Raw genomic sequence first — 15,471 nt, forward strand, 5'->3', positions numbered from 1 at the left:
ACCCTCCCCGCAGCAGACGTGCAGCCTGGGGCGGCTGGCGCGCGGCAGGGCTTCCACCGCCGCCGCGCGCAGGGCGCGCTGAGAACGCGCGCGGCGCCTCGGCTCCGCGCCGGGGGCGCCTGTCCTGCCGCGGCGGGACGGCGCTGAGCACCCAAAGCCTGAGTCGGTATCGCAGGCAGGGGGCAGCTTCTGTCTTAAAACGACCAAGCCCATGGGTGAGATTACCCTTGTAGCTCTGGAGTTACTTCATCTTGACCAAAAGCTGGAGCACGTTCAAAATTCTTCTCCTAATTTATTATATTGTTACGTTAACACTGACAAACCACTCAGGGTCGAGGGTCCGTTGATACACCTACCCGTCAGCCTTAACGCACCGTCTGCAGTCACTCATGGGTTGTGCTACGTGCTGGATGGAAGAATTACAAAGGCCCTAACGCGTTCCTGGTCTCCCAGGGCGCGTTTGAACTCGCCGTCCCCGACGGAGAAGCGCCGCTCGGCGCACTCGTCGAAAGGCGGTATGAGATAGCGTCAAGCTCGCTGTCTTTTCTCTCTCCGGTAATTTAAAGCGCAGAGGCGCTAACTGCCGGCGGCCGCGCGTGGCCGGGACTGCAGCCGCCGGCCTCCCTGCTGCGAGCGGAGCCGGCCGCGCGGCCGGCGGCTCAGCCGTGGCCTCAGCCACGCTCCCAAACAGGAGCCAAAAACCTCCGCAGCAGCCCGGCACTTGCAACCCCGATTCCCAAAGGAATGTCAGCGTCTCCCTGCGTTTGCAGAGTTGGGGGCGTTTGCAGAGTTGGGGGCGTTTGCAGAGTTGGGGCGTCTGCAGAGTTGGGGCGTCTGCAGAGTTGGGGGCATTTGCAGAGTTAAGGGCATTTGCAGAGTTGGGGGGCATCTGCAGAGTTGGGGCGTCTGCAGAGTTGGGGGCGTTTACAGAGTTAAGGGCATTTGCAGAGTTGGGGGGCGTCTGCAGAGTTGGGGGCATTTGCAGAGTTAAGGGCATTTGCAGAGTTGGGGGGCATCTGCAGAGTTGGGGCGTCTGCAGAGTTGGGGGCATTTGCAGAGTTAAGGGCATTTGCAGAGTTGGGGGGCATCTGCAGAGTTGGGGCGTCTGCAGAGTTGGGGGCATTTGCAGAGTTAAGGGCATTTGCAGAGTTGGGGGGCATCTGCAGAGTTGGGGCGTCTGCAGAGTTGGGGGCGTTTACAGAGTTAAGGGCATTTGCAGAGTTGGGGGGCGTCTGCAGAGTTGGGGCATTTACAGAGTTGGGGGCGTTTACAGAGTTAGGGGCATTTGCAGAGTTGGGGCGTTTGCAGAGTTGGGGCGTCTGCAGAGTTAGGGAGTTTGCAGAGTTGGGGTGTTTGCAGAGTTGGGGTGTTTGCGGAGTTGGGGCGTCTGCAGAGTTAGGGTGTTTGCAGAGTTGGGGCGTCTGCAGAGTTGGGGGCGTTTGCAGAGTTGGGGCGTTTGTGGACTTAGGGTTTTAGACCACAATGGGCCGATGCAGACAAGGTGAGAAACATTATTTGTTTTCTGACTAATTGCACAGACAGGTTTGTCGATGTGCCTCGCCCCAGGGATGAAGGATAGTGCGATGTGTGTTTCACATGAGCCATTTCAAATCTCATTTGTTATCTCTTCTGAAATCTCATTGCATTCCAGTTGTCACAGCTTGCGGCCCGCTCGGGCTTTCCGCTGCCTTCCCAAAGAAAAAGAAGGGCCATTAAAAAAAAATACCACCGCTTCTTTTATTGTTTCAAAATTCAAATGAAAATACCATTTGCAGATTAAGAAGAAAAGCAAGTTTAACAGATGCAGAGACCAGGGTAAAATATTTTACATTAATAATCGATGGGGGAATCGGCAAAATGCAGCAGTCTGTCTCGGTCACAATCTGTTGGATCCTGGTGCTTAATATCTACTTAAATCTCTATTCCCTAAATCTCTGCTTCAGCCGTTAATGTGCCTTGATAGTCTAAGTCAATCCCCAACCTCGCTCACCCTGCGATGCATCTTGACTCCAACGGAGAAGTGTTTAGCCTAGCAGAAAGGGCGGGCGAGGGCGGCTCCCCGGTGCCTTCGCTTGCAAATAAATCCAGGTCGTCAGCATCGGCCTCCGCTTCTTGTCGGCTGCAGCGCCGAAGGAGGGGGATCCCTGAGGGCCCCATCCCTCCCTCAGCCCTGCCTCCCCCGCGCCGGTTCCTTTATCCTTTATTCCTGCTGAAGGGCCGGGTCGTGCCCGTGTCTGGGACACCCCCTCAGCCCCGCTGGGTACCGCTGATCCGCTGCCCTCTCGGACCCCCGCGCCTGCCCCCTTAGGGATGCTGCGGGTCCCCCCCGTCCTGCCTTGCGCCCGGCCCCGCTCCCCCGGCTCACAGCCCCTCCAGGCTCCGGGCACCCCGACCGGCCCTCGGTCCCCTGCCCGGCACCGGAGCCGTCCCGCCTCAGCGCCCAGCCTGCCGCCGCCACGGGGCCCCAACCCACCCCAGTACCCGGGACCAGCACCACATCCCAGTGTCCACACCTGGCACCCAACCCATCCCAGGCCCAGCACCCCATCCCACCCCAGTACCCAGGACCAGCACGCCATCCCACCCCAGTACCCAGGACCAGCACGCCATCCCATCCCAGTGCCCGGGACCAGCACCCCATCCCATCCCAGTACCCGGGACCAGCATCACATCCCATCCCAGTACACAGGACCAGCACCACATCCCATCCCGGTACCCGGGACCAGCATCCCGTCCCATCCCAGTGCCCAGGACCAGCACCACATCCCATCCCGGTACCCGGGACCAGCATCCCGTCCCATCCCAGTGCCCAGGACCAGCACCACATCCCATCCCGGTACCCAGGACCAGCACCCCGTCCCATCCCAGTACACAGGACCAGTACCCCATCCCATCCCAGTGCCCGGGACCAGCACGCCATCCCATCCCAGTGCCCGGGACCAGCACCCCATCCCATCCCAGTACCCGGGACCAGCATCACATCCCATCCCAGTACACAGGACCAGCACCACATCCCATCCCGGTACCCGGGACCAGCATCCCGTCCCATCCCAGTGCCCAGGACCAGCACCCCATCCCATCCCGGTACCCGGGACCAGCATCCCGTCCCATCCCAGTGCCCAGGACCAGCACCCCATCCCATCCCGGTACCCAGGACCAGCACGCCATCCCACCCCAGTACCCAGGACCAGCACGCCATCCCATCCCAGTGCCCGGGACCAGCACCCCATCCCATCCCAGTACCCGGGACCAGCATCACATCCCATCCCAGTACACAGGACCAGCACCACATCCCATCCCGGTACCCGGGACCAGCATCCCGTCCCATCCCAGTGCCCAGGACCAGCACCCCATCCCATCCCGGTACACAGGACCAGCACCACATCCCATCCCGTTACCCGGGACCAGCATCCCGTCCCATCCCAGTGCCCAGGACCAGCACCACATCCCATCCCGGTACACAGGACCAGCACCCCGTCCCATCCCAGTACACAGGACCAGTACCCCATCCCATCCCAGTGCCCGGGACCAGCACCCCGTCCCATCCCGGTGCCTGGGACCAGCACCCCATCCCATCCCAGTGCCCGGGACCACTACCCCAACCCATCCCAGTACCCAGGACCAGCACCCCATCCCATCCCAGTACCTGGGACCAGCACCCCGTCCCATCCCAGTACCCGGGACAAGCACCACATCCCATCCTGGTGCCCGGGACCAGCACCCCATCCCATCCCAGTGCCCAGGACCAGCACCACATCCCATCCCGGTACCCGGGACCAGCACCACATCCCATCCCAGTACACAGGACCAGCACCCCATCCCATCCCGGTACCCAGGACCAGCACCCCATCCCATCCCAGTACACAGGACCAGCACCCCATCCCATCCCGGTACCCGGGACCAGCACCCCATCCCACCCCAGTACCCAGGACCAGCACCCCGTCCCATCCCAGTGCCCGGGACCAGCACCCCATCCCATCCCGGTACCCGGGACCAGCACCCCATCCCACCCCAGTACCCGGGACCAGCACCACATCCCATCCCGGTGCCCAGGACCAGCATCACATCCTACCCCTGTACCCAGGAACAACACCCCATCCCATCCCAGTGCCCAGGACCAGCACCCCATTCCACCCCAGTACTCGGGACCAGCACCACATCCCATCCCAGTGCCCGGGACCAGCACCCCATCCCATCCCGGTGCCCAGGACCAGCACCACATCCCATCCCAGTGCCCGGGACCAGCCCCCCATCCCACCCCAGTACTCGGGACCAGTACCCCATCCCACCCCAGTGCCCGGGACCAGTACCCCATCCCATCCCGGTACCCAGGACCAGCACCCCATCCCATCCCAGTGCCCAGGACCAGCACCCCATCCCATCCCAGTGCCCAGGACCAGCACCCCATCCCATCCCGGTACCCAGGACCAGCACCCCATCCCATCCCAGTGCCCGGGACCAGCACCCCATCCCATCCCAGTACCCGGGACCAGCATCACATCCCATCCCAGTACACAGGACCAGCACCACATCCCATCCCGGTACCCGGGACCAGCATCCCGTCCCATCCCAGTGCCCAGGACCAGCACCCCATCCCATCCCGGTACACAGGACCAGCACCACATCCCATCCTGGTACCCGGGACCAGCATCCCGTCCCATCCCAGTGCCCAGGACCAGCACCACATCCCATCCCGGTACACAGGACCAGCACCCCGTCCCATCCCAGTACACAGGACCAGTACCCCATCCCATCCCAGTGCCCGGGACCAGCACCCCGTCCCATCCCGGTGCCTGGGACCAGCACCCCATCCCATCCCAGTGCCCGGGACCACTACCCCAACCCATCCCAGTACCCAGGACCAGCACCCCATCCCATCCCAGTACCTGGGACCAGCACCCCGTCCCATCCCAGTACCCGGGACCAGCACCCCATCCCATCCCAGTACACAGGACCAGCACCCCATCCCATCCCGGTACCCGGGACCAGCACCCCATCCCACCCCAGTACCCAGGACCAGCACCCCGTCCCATCCCAGTGCCCGGGACCAGCACCCCATCCCATCCCGGTACCCGGGACCAGCACCCCATCCCACCCCAGTACCCGGGACCAGCACCACATCCCATCCCGGTGCCCAGGACCAGCATCACATCCTACCCCTGTACCCAGGAACAACACCCCATCCCATCCCAGTGCCCAGGACCAGCACCCCATTCCACCCCAGTACTCGGGACCAGCACCACATCCCATCCCAGTGCCCGGGACCAGCACCCCATCCCATCCCGGTGCCCGGGACCAGCCCCCCATCCCACCCCAGTACTCGGGACCAGCACCCCGTCCCATCCCAGTGCCCGGGACCAGCACCCCATCCCATCCCAGTGCCCAGGACCAGTACCCCATCCCATCCCAGTGCCCGGGACCAGCACCCCATCCCATCCCAGTACACAGGACCAGCACCCCATCCCATCCCGGTACCCGGGACCAGCACCCCATCCCACCCCAGTACCCAGGACCAGCACCCCGTCCCATCCCAGTGCCCGGGACCAGCACCCCATCCCATCCCGGTACCCGGGACCAGCACCCCATCCCACCCCAGTACCCGGGACCAGCACCACATCCCATCCCGGTGCCCAGGACCAGCATCACATCCTACCCCTGTACCCAGGAACAACACCCCATCCCATCCCAGTGCCCAGGACCAGCACCCCATTCCACCCCAGTACTCGGGACCAGCACCACATCCCATCCCAGTGCCCGGGACCAGCACCCCATCCCATCCCGGTGCCCGGGACCAGCCCCCCATCCCACCCCAGTACTCGGGACCAGCACCCCGTCCCATCCCAGTGCCCGGGACCAGCACCCCATCCCATCCCAGTGCCCAGGACCAGTACCCCATCCCACCCCAGTGCCCGGGACCAGCACCCCATCCCATCCCAGTGCCCAGGACCAGCACCCCATCCCATCCCAGTGCCCGGGACCAGCACCCCATCCCATCCCGGTGCCTGGGACCAGCCGCAGCCCAGTTCCCCTTCCCCGCCCCGTCCCGCCGCCGAGGCCCCGGCTCCCCGGCCCCCAGCGCAGCCCGAGCCGGGCCCGGGCCCGGAGCCGGAGCCGGAGGCCGCGCATGCGCCCTGGCCGCCCGCGGCGCCGCTGGGGCAGCAAATCGTTGCCGGAGTTGAGGAGGGAAGCGCAGCCGAGGCGAGGGCGGGCGGGCGGCGCGGCGCGACGGTGAGTGGCGGCGGCGGCGGCGGCGGGGGCCGGGGCGGCGGGCGGAGGAGCGCGGGGGCCGCAGCGCCCGCGGGGGCCGCGCGCCGCCATCTTGCGGGGGGCGGCGGCCGGGCCGGGCAGGGCCGAGGCCGGGCGGCGGCGGCGGCGGCGGCGGGAGCCTCCGCGGCCCTGGGAGCCGCGGCCGGGGCTGGGCCGGCCCCGCCCCGCCCCGCTCCGCTCCGGGCCGCCGCCGGGCCGCGGCCTGGCCCCGCGGGAGGCGGTGGGAGAGCGGCGCCGCGGGGGCCGCGCCGGGCCGGGCCGAGGGGGGATGCGGGCACGGCCGAGGCGGAGGCGGCTGAAGACCCCGCACCGGGGCGGGGGGCGGTATTTCAGTGTGAAAACACTTATTGTAATTTATTCAGATACTTATTAGGCAAGTTTAAAATTACATATATATATATAAACCCATAGGGACCGGTCCGTACTTGGGGTGAAGGGGGAGAGAGCTGTGGCCTGCGGCGCCCGGCTGCGTGCGGCGTCGCTGGCGCCCGCGTGGGCTGCGGCGGGAGCGGGAAGGAGGGAAAACGGGCGCTGGGTGCTGCGGCCGCCTGGTAGGCGAGGCGCTTGGGGCGGCGGTGAACCCCAGCGCCGTGCTGCTCCCCTCTGCCTTGTTCGAGCGGGACGGCGCCTTTTATTTATTTATTTAAAGGGTGGGACAGTCGCTTAGAGAGGATTTCTAGTTGGTGTTGTAAAAGACGCATAATAATCATTAGTAATAGTAAAAATCAGGCGGGTTGCGCGGAGCAACTTCTCTTTTTCACGGCCAAAGTGAACTTCTCTGGCTTTTCTTGGGTTTTTTTTTTTTTTTGGCCATAAGAAGTAAGTCGCAACGGGGTGAGCGGTTGGGAGCAGATGTGCTCTGCAGCTCATCCCCGACCGACCGGCTTCCCGGGACCTAAGGCTGTATTTTCAGGCCGTGCTTATGGGTACTTATGGCTTTAACGCCGCTTCTTCATTCCCTGCGGTTTTAGGGTGACGGTAGGAGAGTTGCTCCTTAGGGGGATTATTTAAAGTTAGCATCCAGAATTTATTTACAACAGCCTCTACGATTGTGCTTCCAGTGCTTGGCTTGAAATGTGGTTGTTTTTTACCTGCAGGAGAAGCAGGTAAAACGAGTTGTGGGCTAAAGCCTCAGTATAATGCCCTTGTCCTCTTCCATGTGAGCCGTGATGCTCTTGGAGAGGTGGAGAGCGCAGCCGACGGCGTGCCTGACCCTAGGAGATGGGTAATAAAAGCAGATTCTCGCAGGGTGGTGCTGGTGGACACAGAGGCTCCGTGTAGGGTGTCCTGAGCGCCGTCGTGTCCGCTCTCCCGCGTGCGACCCTGCCCGGCCCCTGCACAGGAGGGTGATGGAAAGGGATTCGGGGGGGCCTGCGTTCCCTTAGTAGGACTGCGAGATTTGAGGATCAGGAAAACATAGTTACATTGGGTCAAAACCAAACGGAAATGTGACAGCAGTTATTTTAGGCCCTCCAGCCATGTGTCTTAGTGCTGGCTGCCATCCTGAGGTAGAGGAGAGAGAAGAAGGTCGCGTTGGGGGCTGAAGAATCAGATCAGAGACTGCGGAGAAAAAGCCAACGAAACGTGTACTCGCTAATGAGCGATGGCAACTGGAAATAAAACTTTGACACTTGGAATCAGGTAGTCAAAGAGACCGAGCCCAGTCCTTCCTGGTTAGCAGCGCTAACTGCTCTCTGGGTGAAGGATATTGCCCGTATTCTTCTCTTTTCTTACAGAAAGATACTGGAAACGGTTTGATGGGGAGACTGGTAAATCCCTGTGTTGAGCATCCTTTAGAGTGGAAAGGACGTGATGGATACGGTAGATCTGCCAGTAACGTGTCTGCTGTCCGGACTGTATGTTTGTTATTGCAAAAGTTGTGCTTCTACCTTGACGGTTAGCTTTGTCTTTGAAGTTTAATTCCTTCTCTTTTGCAGTTTAGCTTCTGAATTTGGCAGATTACTTTCCAGAGGAGAGTTCAATTTATCAGCAAAATACTTTACCTCCTTAGAATGCATGTTTTATTTTTAGGTTTAGCATCTTCCAGCTTGTCTTGTGTGTTGGTTTTATTATTGCTATTATTTCTTTTTTATTGAATCAGGGTAAATAGTGGAATAAAAGCAAGGTATATCTAAGCAAAGGGAGGTAGAAGCTGTACTCATGAAGCATACGGGATTTGATGACGCTGTTTATGCTTTAGCTTTTAAATGAAACAAAATACTTGCTTATGTCCAGGTTTCTTGCTTGAACCCACAGCGGAGTTCGTTCTTGAAGGATGTGAGTGAGATCAAAGCTCTTCTGCCCGTTGCCCTCCGGCTGGTAGCAGGGAGGTGCGGAGCTGAGGTCCCGCTGGCAGAGGAGCTGGTCCCAGGTACAGGAACAGCTGGTCCCAGCGGTCACTGCCGTTACCTGTCGTGCGACTCGTTTGCCTCTTTGCAATGGGATTTGTGGAGAACCGGAGTCCGGGAGGGCTCATGGGCTTGATGGGATGAAGGGCAGGATGCTCAGCTCTGTTTTCCCCATCGGTGCCGGAGCTCCTATATTTAACTTCAGCATAATGTGAATTTTCGGCTGAGGTTATGGAGTATTGGAACGTTTAAGAAGTTTAAAAAAAAGGAAAGCAAATACATAGGAAACAGTCCAATCCCATTAAGATGAATTTTGTTATCTTTTGAGAAGCGAGAGGCCCTTGCCTGGTCAGTTGTCCTTCCCGTGGTATCATGCAGTTGCATTAAAAGAGAAAACCCACTGCTGCCTTTGCTCACTCTGCTGAGAGAGCAGAACTGGCAAGATCGGGGATAGAGCATTGGGTTTCTTGAGGAAAAACATCATCTTAACTCTCATTTATAACTCTTGTTGCACTCGAGCCAAAGGAGGTATATCGGGACCCAAAGTATCTTTTGTTTATCCTTGTTTTATAAATCACAAAGGTTGTAAACCACATGTGGATGTGATGGTGCTTCTGTATGGGTGTGAGGTTTTGTTGTTTGATTTTTTAAGAATTTTCTGGGAATTTGGGTGCTACTTCCTTAAGCAGAAAGTTAAGTTGTGCAGTCATAGTAAAGAAAGCGTGGCGTTCTGGACGCTTGAGTAGACGCTGCCAGCAAAGCGCTGAAGCACACACGGCTTTAAACATACAGAGATTCCTCTAGGATATCAAATAGGTCTAAGCATATGCTTAAGTGCATTGTTGAAACGGGCCTTATATGATAGCAATATTGCCGGTTAAATTTGCAAATATTCGGCCATTTTTTTCTTCCGTACATACAGCTAATTGCAGGAAGTTTGGGATAGTTTTATGTGGCCATCTGTGCCAGGTTTTACCCTAATTCCTTCATTCTTTAGTAATGCTAAATCTGCACATAACACTTTTATTGCCTGCTAGTACCAAGCCGTTTAGAAAACAACTACCAGAAAAAATTCTGTTTTGCAATTTTTGTTGCACAATTATGTACATAGGGTATGGGCACTCTGGCTGGTGCTGCCTGTTGATTTCAACATCAAATGCATCTGAATGACAATCTTGTTTGTATTTTATTTTATTTTTTAAGATTACTGTGTCAATTCCATGCACTTTTTTTTTTCTTCAAAATACTTGACCTAAACATGAATTATTCAATCTGGAGCGATTGTTATTGATATCTATATGATACACGTAAAAACTGTTTTGGAGTAGTTAGTGATAGTCCTTGGGGTTAGTAGTAGTCTCTTTAACATCAGTCGTTTGGAGTTTAGATAACCAACCTTAATTATATATTCCCCCCCAAAAGCATGAGATGAATATTCAGAAAAGAACAATGTAATAAAGCAGCTTCAGAACAGAAGCAAATAAAATAACTAGCACAGAGCTTTGACATCCCTTTGAGATTTCTGTTTGGGAGCCTGCATCCAATATGCAATAGTTTCAGACATCGAAAATGTTTAAGAACAACAACATGCTATGGGTAATGGCATGGTCCTCGTGGCTGCTTTCATTAACTACTTTTAAGAGCATGTTTCATGCAAAACTCCTCCTTGGTATCTTAGTTAAACTTAAGTGATGTGACTAAAATTTTAGTTGCCTATTTAAAGAATTGCTTTTCCCCCTAGTACTAGAATTTTTTTGTGTTACCAAGTCGACTTTATTTTAAATCACAAATCTTACAGCTTGCTTACAGGTCATTAACTTTCGAGTGAAAACATTTCTGATTAAGGGTAATAGAAAGTGTTTGTGCCTTGCATCTGCTGTGGTAGAAATAAGGTCAGATTTAGAAATGCTATTACGTCTCAATAAGCTATTATTATGTCAAAAGCTATTACGTCTCAATAAGGAATATTTTCGGTGACTTTTTTCAGTTGTTCTTATGAACATGACACATCCCCGGGTGTGTGTTTTCTGTGTGGCGTTGAGGGCAGTTCATTAGGGTGTGTGTCGGTATCGTCTTGGTTGTGATTCCCTCAAATGACTGGCTCAGTAAAGAGAGCAGGGTTAGTGGTGACATGGTCGTGGACGCTTCTCTAGGCCTCCTGGCAGAGCAAGTTTGAAATAGTGCTGTTTGCGCTGTGCTGTGTCTGTGGCCGAGCAGGTGACTTCCTTCTCCAAGACTGCTGGTTTTTCCAAGAGCAGTAAAATATTGCCAGAGCCCTTAAATTAGGGCATGAGAGTGAAGCAGAGAGAGACGAGGAGCTAGGGAAATGAGGCTCAACAGTGAACGAGTTTAACGAAGGCCATAAAAATGAAGTTAAGACTGTACTTCTGTTCCTCGCGTTCAATAAACGAAGAGAAAGCATGAATTCTGTGGATGTGAAAGTATGTTTTGTGCCTTCTTTAGTTTCCCTCCCCTTCTGTTGGGAAGAGGCTGAAATAGTCTTCAGCGTAGCGTTGTATGCCCTGCTCAGCTTCGGCAGCAAAAAGGGCAGGGAAAAGTCTGCTCCCCTGCTCGCTTCCGGTTGTCATATGAACTTAAAGGTAGCAAGGTGAGTATGATCGTACGTGGATGAAGCTTAACCACAGCTTGAAGAGACGTGTGTGTGTGTGTGTATATTTTTGATGCAACCGTGTCAAGAAACCAAGAGATAGCTACTGTGCTTGTTTGGACTCGGCACTTGGATCAACTTTTAGGTTTAGAGTGAACGCACGGTGTTGCTGTCTGATCTTATAAATTGATCAAAATCACATAGCTTTGGTACCTGTTTATCCGTCTCCTGGTGCCATGACATCTGAGCATCCTCCATACGTTAATGTGTACTTACAATGACCTTGGAAGGGCCGTGTTGTCCCAATGAACATCACAAACTTGGGAAAACCAAAGCAGTTTATCTTAAGAGTTCCTATGGCAGAGCTAAGACAAAACACGGACGTTTCTTCTCAGTTCTCGCCTAGTGCCGTAAGCATCCCTCTCCGCTCGTAGACCATCCTTTTCCCTAGTCTTCCGGAGGAATGTTCCCATTCTTTTGTAGTGATAACTCTTCTCTCCTTTCCTGAGAACCAAAAAATAGTGGGAAGCACAACAGATGGAGGCTGGCATTCTGTAACTTTAGGTGGAGAAAATCTTGTGGATTTTTTTTTTCCTTGTTGTTCATTGGCGTAGAAGAGAGTGAAAGCAACTATGTCTTATTCATGCACTTAAATGCGTGCTGGTGGCTGCTAACAGTGTCTCTGACTAGACTCATGAGGTTCCTGGAGGTGAGGCGGGTTTTCTTGGTAAAGGGGATCAGTTCAGCCTTGCAAAATATTACTTGCCTGAGGTGAGGAATAGTTTTTGATGAGTAAGTAAAATATCATCAGTCATCATCACAGCGAAGAACAGGCAAATGATTTTTGTGGCTGAACTGGTAAAGTCTCCAAGCAGTTTTTGAGACCAGATTAGTTGTGCCCTGCAAGAAGACTTAGATCTTTTTTATTTTTATTTTTTGCTTCTCTTTAAATTGCAATTCAGTTCTCCACTAGCTTTATAAGAGTGAATTACAGGTGTTTTGTTTAACGTGTTTGTTAGATACCTTAACCAAATGTTGCAAGAAGCTCGAGGATATATGGAGCTCTGAATTGCAGCGTTTTCTTCATGCCTGTGTATTACACTAAATGAAATGACCAGCTTTCCTACTTTCCCATTCTGTTTTGGGGAAGAAAGGAGATTTATACATCAGCTGTTCCCAGAACAGCACAGTCTCAGATGCTTTTCTCGATGCCAGTTGTTTCTTGGATGGGAGTTTGTCTCTTATTACATAGAGGCTTAGCCAGAAGGACTGTTAACTCCACGTTGTTGTTGCTTGATTTAAAATTTTGGGGTTTATTTTGCCGTTGTATTTCTCAACTTTTACACTGGTATAAAGACCCTGAAATCCTCCTGTCATTGGAAATAAGTTGGTAGCACGTGAAATGGATTTTCTTTCGACATGCTTTTCTTCCCGTTAGGCCTGACCGTGCATAAAGAAATATAGTGAGCCCCAATCAACCCATTTAGCCTTAATGCTTTTATTTGTTTGCGTGAGCTTCTGCCTCTTTTCAGCTAAGGCAAAATGGATGTTAAAAGCCAAAGCGGGTTTCGTGCAGTAATCATGAAATAGTTTTCCAGGGCTGCATGGTGGTTCAGTGGTAGAAACAAGGTCAAAACAAGTTTCTGACTTTGTGCTATGGACTGTTCCCCGTCTCTAGAGATAACGCACTGAGATCTGGGTGGTGGCATATTAATTACGAACCGTTATCTCTGCAGACATGTTAGTCACTTATCACTTTACAAATAGGAATCTGCAGCTTGGGGCCCCGTATCTTCTCTTAGTGTTACTATATCTTCTTTTACATTAATGTTTCTGAGTCTTAAAACGTTAAAGATGAAAAGCAATCACAAATGGGGGCAAATGGGAGACATTTGTGCATCACTGTGGCTTTTTACAAGTTTTTCAAGTTAGGCTTTGCTGCCTTTTTAATTGCATAGTTTGCTTCCCTTTATTGGCTATTTTGGCTTTATTGTAGATGGTTCGGATGGGGAGCATTATAAAATAAGTAATTTCTTTGTTACGTTTTTCTAGAGTTTTTAATAGATTTATAAAATATACAGATGGAAAAAGGCCCGCTCTTTTATCGTGTCTTTTCTTGTTAGAATAAAATTGTGTGCGTTATGCTTTTTGACACTTTTCCTGGTCCAGTTTTAAATAAATTCCCTAGCTTAACTACTTCAGAGTCCTGTCCGAGCATCTTCAAAAGCCCTTTCTCCAAAGAGAACTCTGTAAGTTGTCTTGATGCTCGAGCTTCTTTATTTTTAAAGCCTAAATTCAAAGAATAACAGCTCAAAAGGGATATTTCCTCATCTTCGTGAGAACTGGCATCGAAACATAGGCTATACATTTCTATAGATGTACAAGGCTACACCAAACATGCCCGTACGGTGAGCCTTTGGCTACAGTTGTTCAATCTGACTTTACACTTAGTCTGATTTTTAAAAAACAAACCTTCCGTGGATGGGTGGCACGCGGTTGTGATGTCGCGGTCGCCGCGGATCTCCGCTGTGTACGTAACTGCGGACACCGGCTTCCGACCTCCAGCTCCTGGAACTTCTGTTAGTTGAGTGGGAGCTGAACCGGCGTCCGCAGTTTGGCCGCTGCCCCGGTTAGCCGATTCCCATTTCCAAGCTTGTTCTGACCAGCGGCTGTGCTGCTGATCTCCACGGTTGTACGGGATCGTAAGTAGTTGGATTTTGACACCTGGAGAAAGGGGAGAAAAAAAGAAAGAAGAACTGTTTCTACAGGGATTAGGTCGTAATACCCAAAGGTACTTGGTGGTGCAGCCTGCAGATGTCTGTCTTGCTACTGACCTAATAAGATAACCATAACGAGCTTGTGATGCTCGCATTAGAGCTGCAGGGGTGCTCGGACACCATGAATTGTCCGACCGCAGATCTGTGGCTTTGCCTTTGGCTGCAATTAACTTGCACTCTCAACCTGCACGTGATTTAACACCTCAAAGACTTTAGAGCAAGGTTTCCCCTGCTCTAAGCACCTACCTACTGAAAACCTAGCCCTGGCCGCCTCACGGTAAGGCACTTCCTGAGGTTGCAGAAGGCAAATAACCTGCCAGAGGCAGGTCGGGTAAATTGTTCCTGGATGACACTGGTCTTGCCATTGAGTAGAGAGCTCAGAGTGACTGTGTCTAACTTGGGCAACCAAAAGTCGGGGTGAGAAGACCGTCATCCTTGAGCGGATTTGACTCCTTTCCAAAGGAATGGAATTAGACTTAAGTTGTCCTTTGGCCTGTGCTTTTTTTGAAATTAACGGTGTTTGCTTGCACTGGAAAAATTAGTAGAGCTGCCAGTTCAGGGAAAGGTTGTGAATATTTTTTTTTCCAGCAAGCAGCTACGTTTGTAAGCTGAAAATACTCGGGTTACATGTAAAGGGCGATAACATACAGTTAATTTATGGTCAGTATTTGTTTGGTGTCTACCGCAATAATAGCTGAGTAATTGGGTACAGGGGTCCATATAGCAGTCTGGCTTTTAGTCGATTGCTCTAATGGAGGCCATTAGTTCATCTGCTGTGACAACGCGGCAGTGGGTAGCGCCTAAGCGTTTTAAGAGCTTTATAGTGTTTCTAGCATAGAGGCTAAGCGTTACAGTAGTATAGAGTGATCTGGCAACAGTTGTTAGGTGCTGCTGCTCTTCACTGTGACAAGTTTGAACAACTTGGATACTGTATTTAAGTTTGTGCAGGCACCTGGGTATGTGTGATTTTTGTAATCGTAAGTTGATACTAAGATCCAGAGCAAAGATCCTATTGCATGTAGAGAACGCAGGATCTTACCTGTGAACTGTAATGGGCATTAACATCATACATACCAACTGTTGCATCTCATTTGGTTATCTTTGTGTGCGCAGACGGCATATTTGCTTAACGCTTAACTTTTTGCCCAAGACACTTAACTAAAAATTAATTTAAAAATGCCAGTTTGACACCTTTTCCCCATCTTCTGAAACCAATATCGCTCTAAAAACCCTTCATGAAATGCAAGCGACATTTTATTCTATGCCTCTGTCTTTTTGTTTTGTTTTCAAACCCTAGTTTTCTTTCTTAAAACTAAATAAAGAGCCTAAAGAATAAGCAGAAAGATGGAACAGAGCGTCTCGGAGAGCATCGCCCACACCTCGACAGCAGGCTCCGATGTACTGGGTGCCTTAGACTGGAAAGACGGCATTGGTACCTTGCCTGGTAGCAACATAAAAGTAAGAAACCAAG

General features: G+C 52.9%; 1 protein-coding gene across 6 annotated transcripts in view; it reads left to right on the forward strand.

Annotated features, from left to right (window-relative positions):
• Positions 1-6,101: 6,101 nt before the first annotated feature.
• LOC104139569 (lethal(3)malignant brain tumor-like protein 3) overlaps positions 6,102-15,471 on the forward strand; it is a 49,667-nt gene continuing 40,297 nt past the window's right edge. For 2 of the 6 annotated variants that reach the window (XM_068917256.1, XM_068917258.1), the window contains exon 1: positions 6,102-6,228. Coding sequence is in view for 2 of the 6 variants with exons in the window: in XM_009667778.2 (XP_009666073.1) it covers positions 15,345-15,458 (114 nt within the window). In the remaining 4 variants the exon portion in view is untranslated. The other 4 variants (XM_068917253.1, XM_068917254.1, XM_068917255.1 and 1 more) reach the window with 4 other exon arrangements.

This window comes from Struthio camelus, chromosome 23 (assembly GCF_040807025.1).
Source record: "Struthio camelus isolate bStrCam1 chromosome 23, bStrCam1.hap1, whole genome shotgun sequence".
Taxonomy (NCBI): domain Eukaryota; kingdom Metazoa; phylum Chordata; class Aves; order Struthioniformes; family Struthionidae; genus Struthio; species Struthio camelus.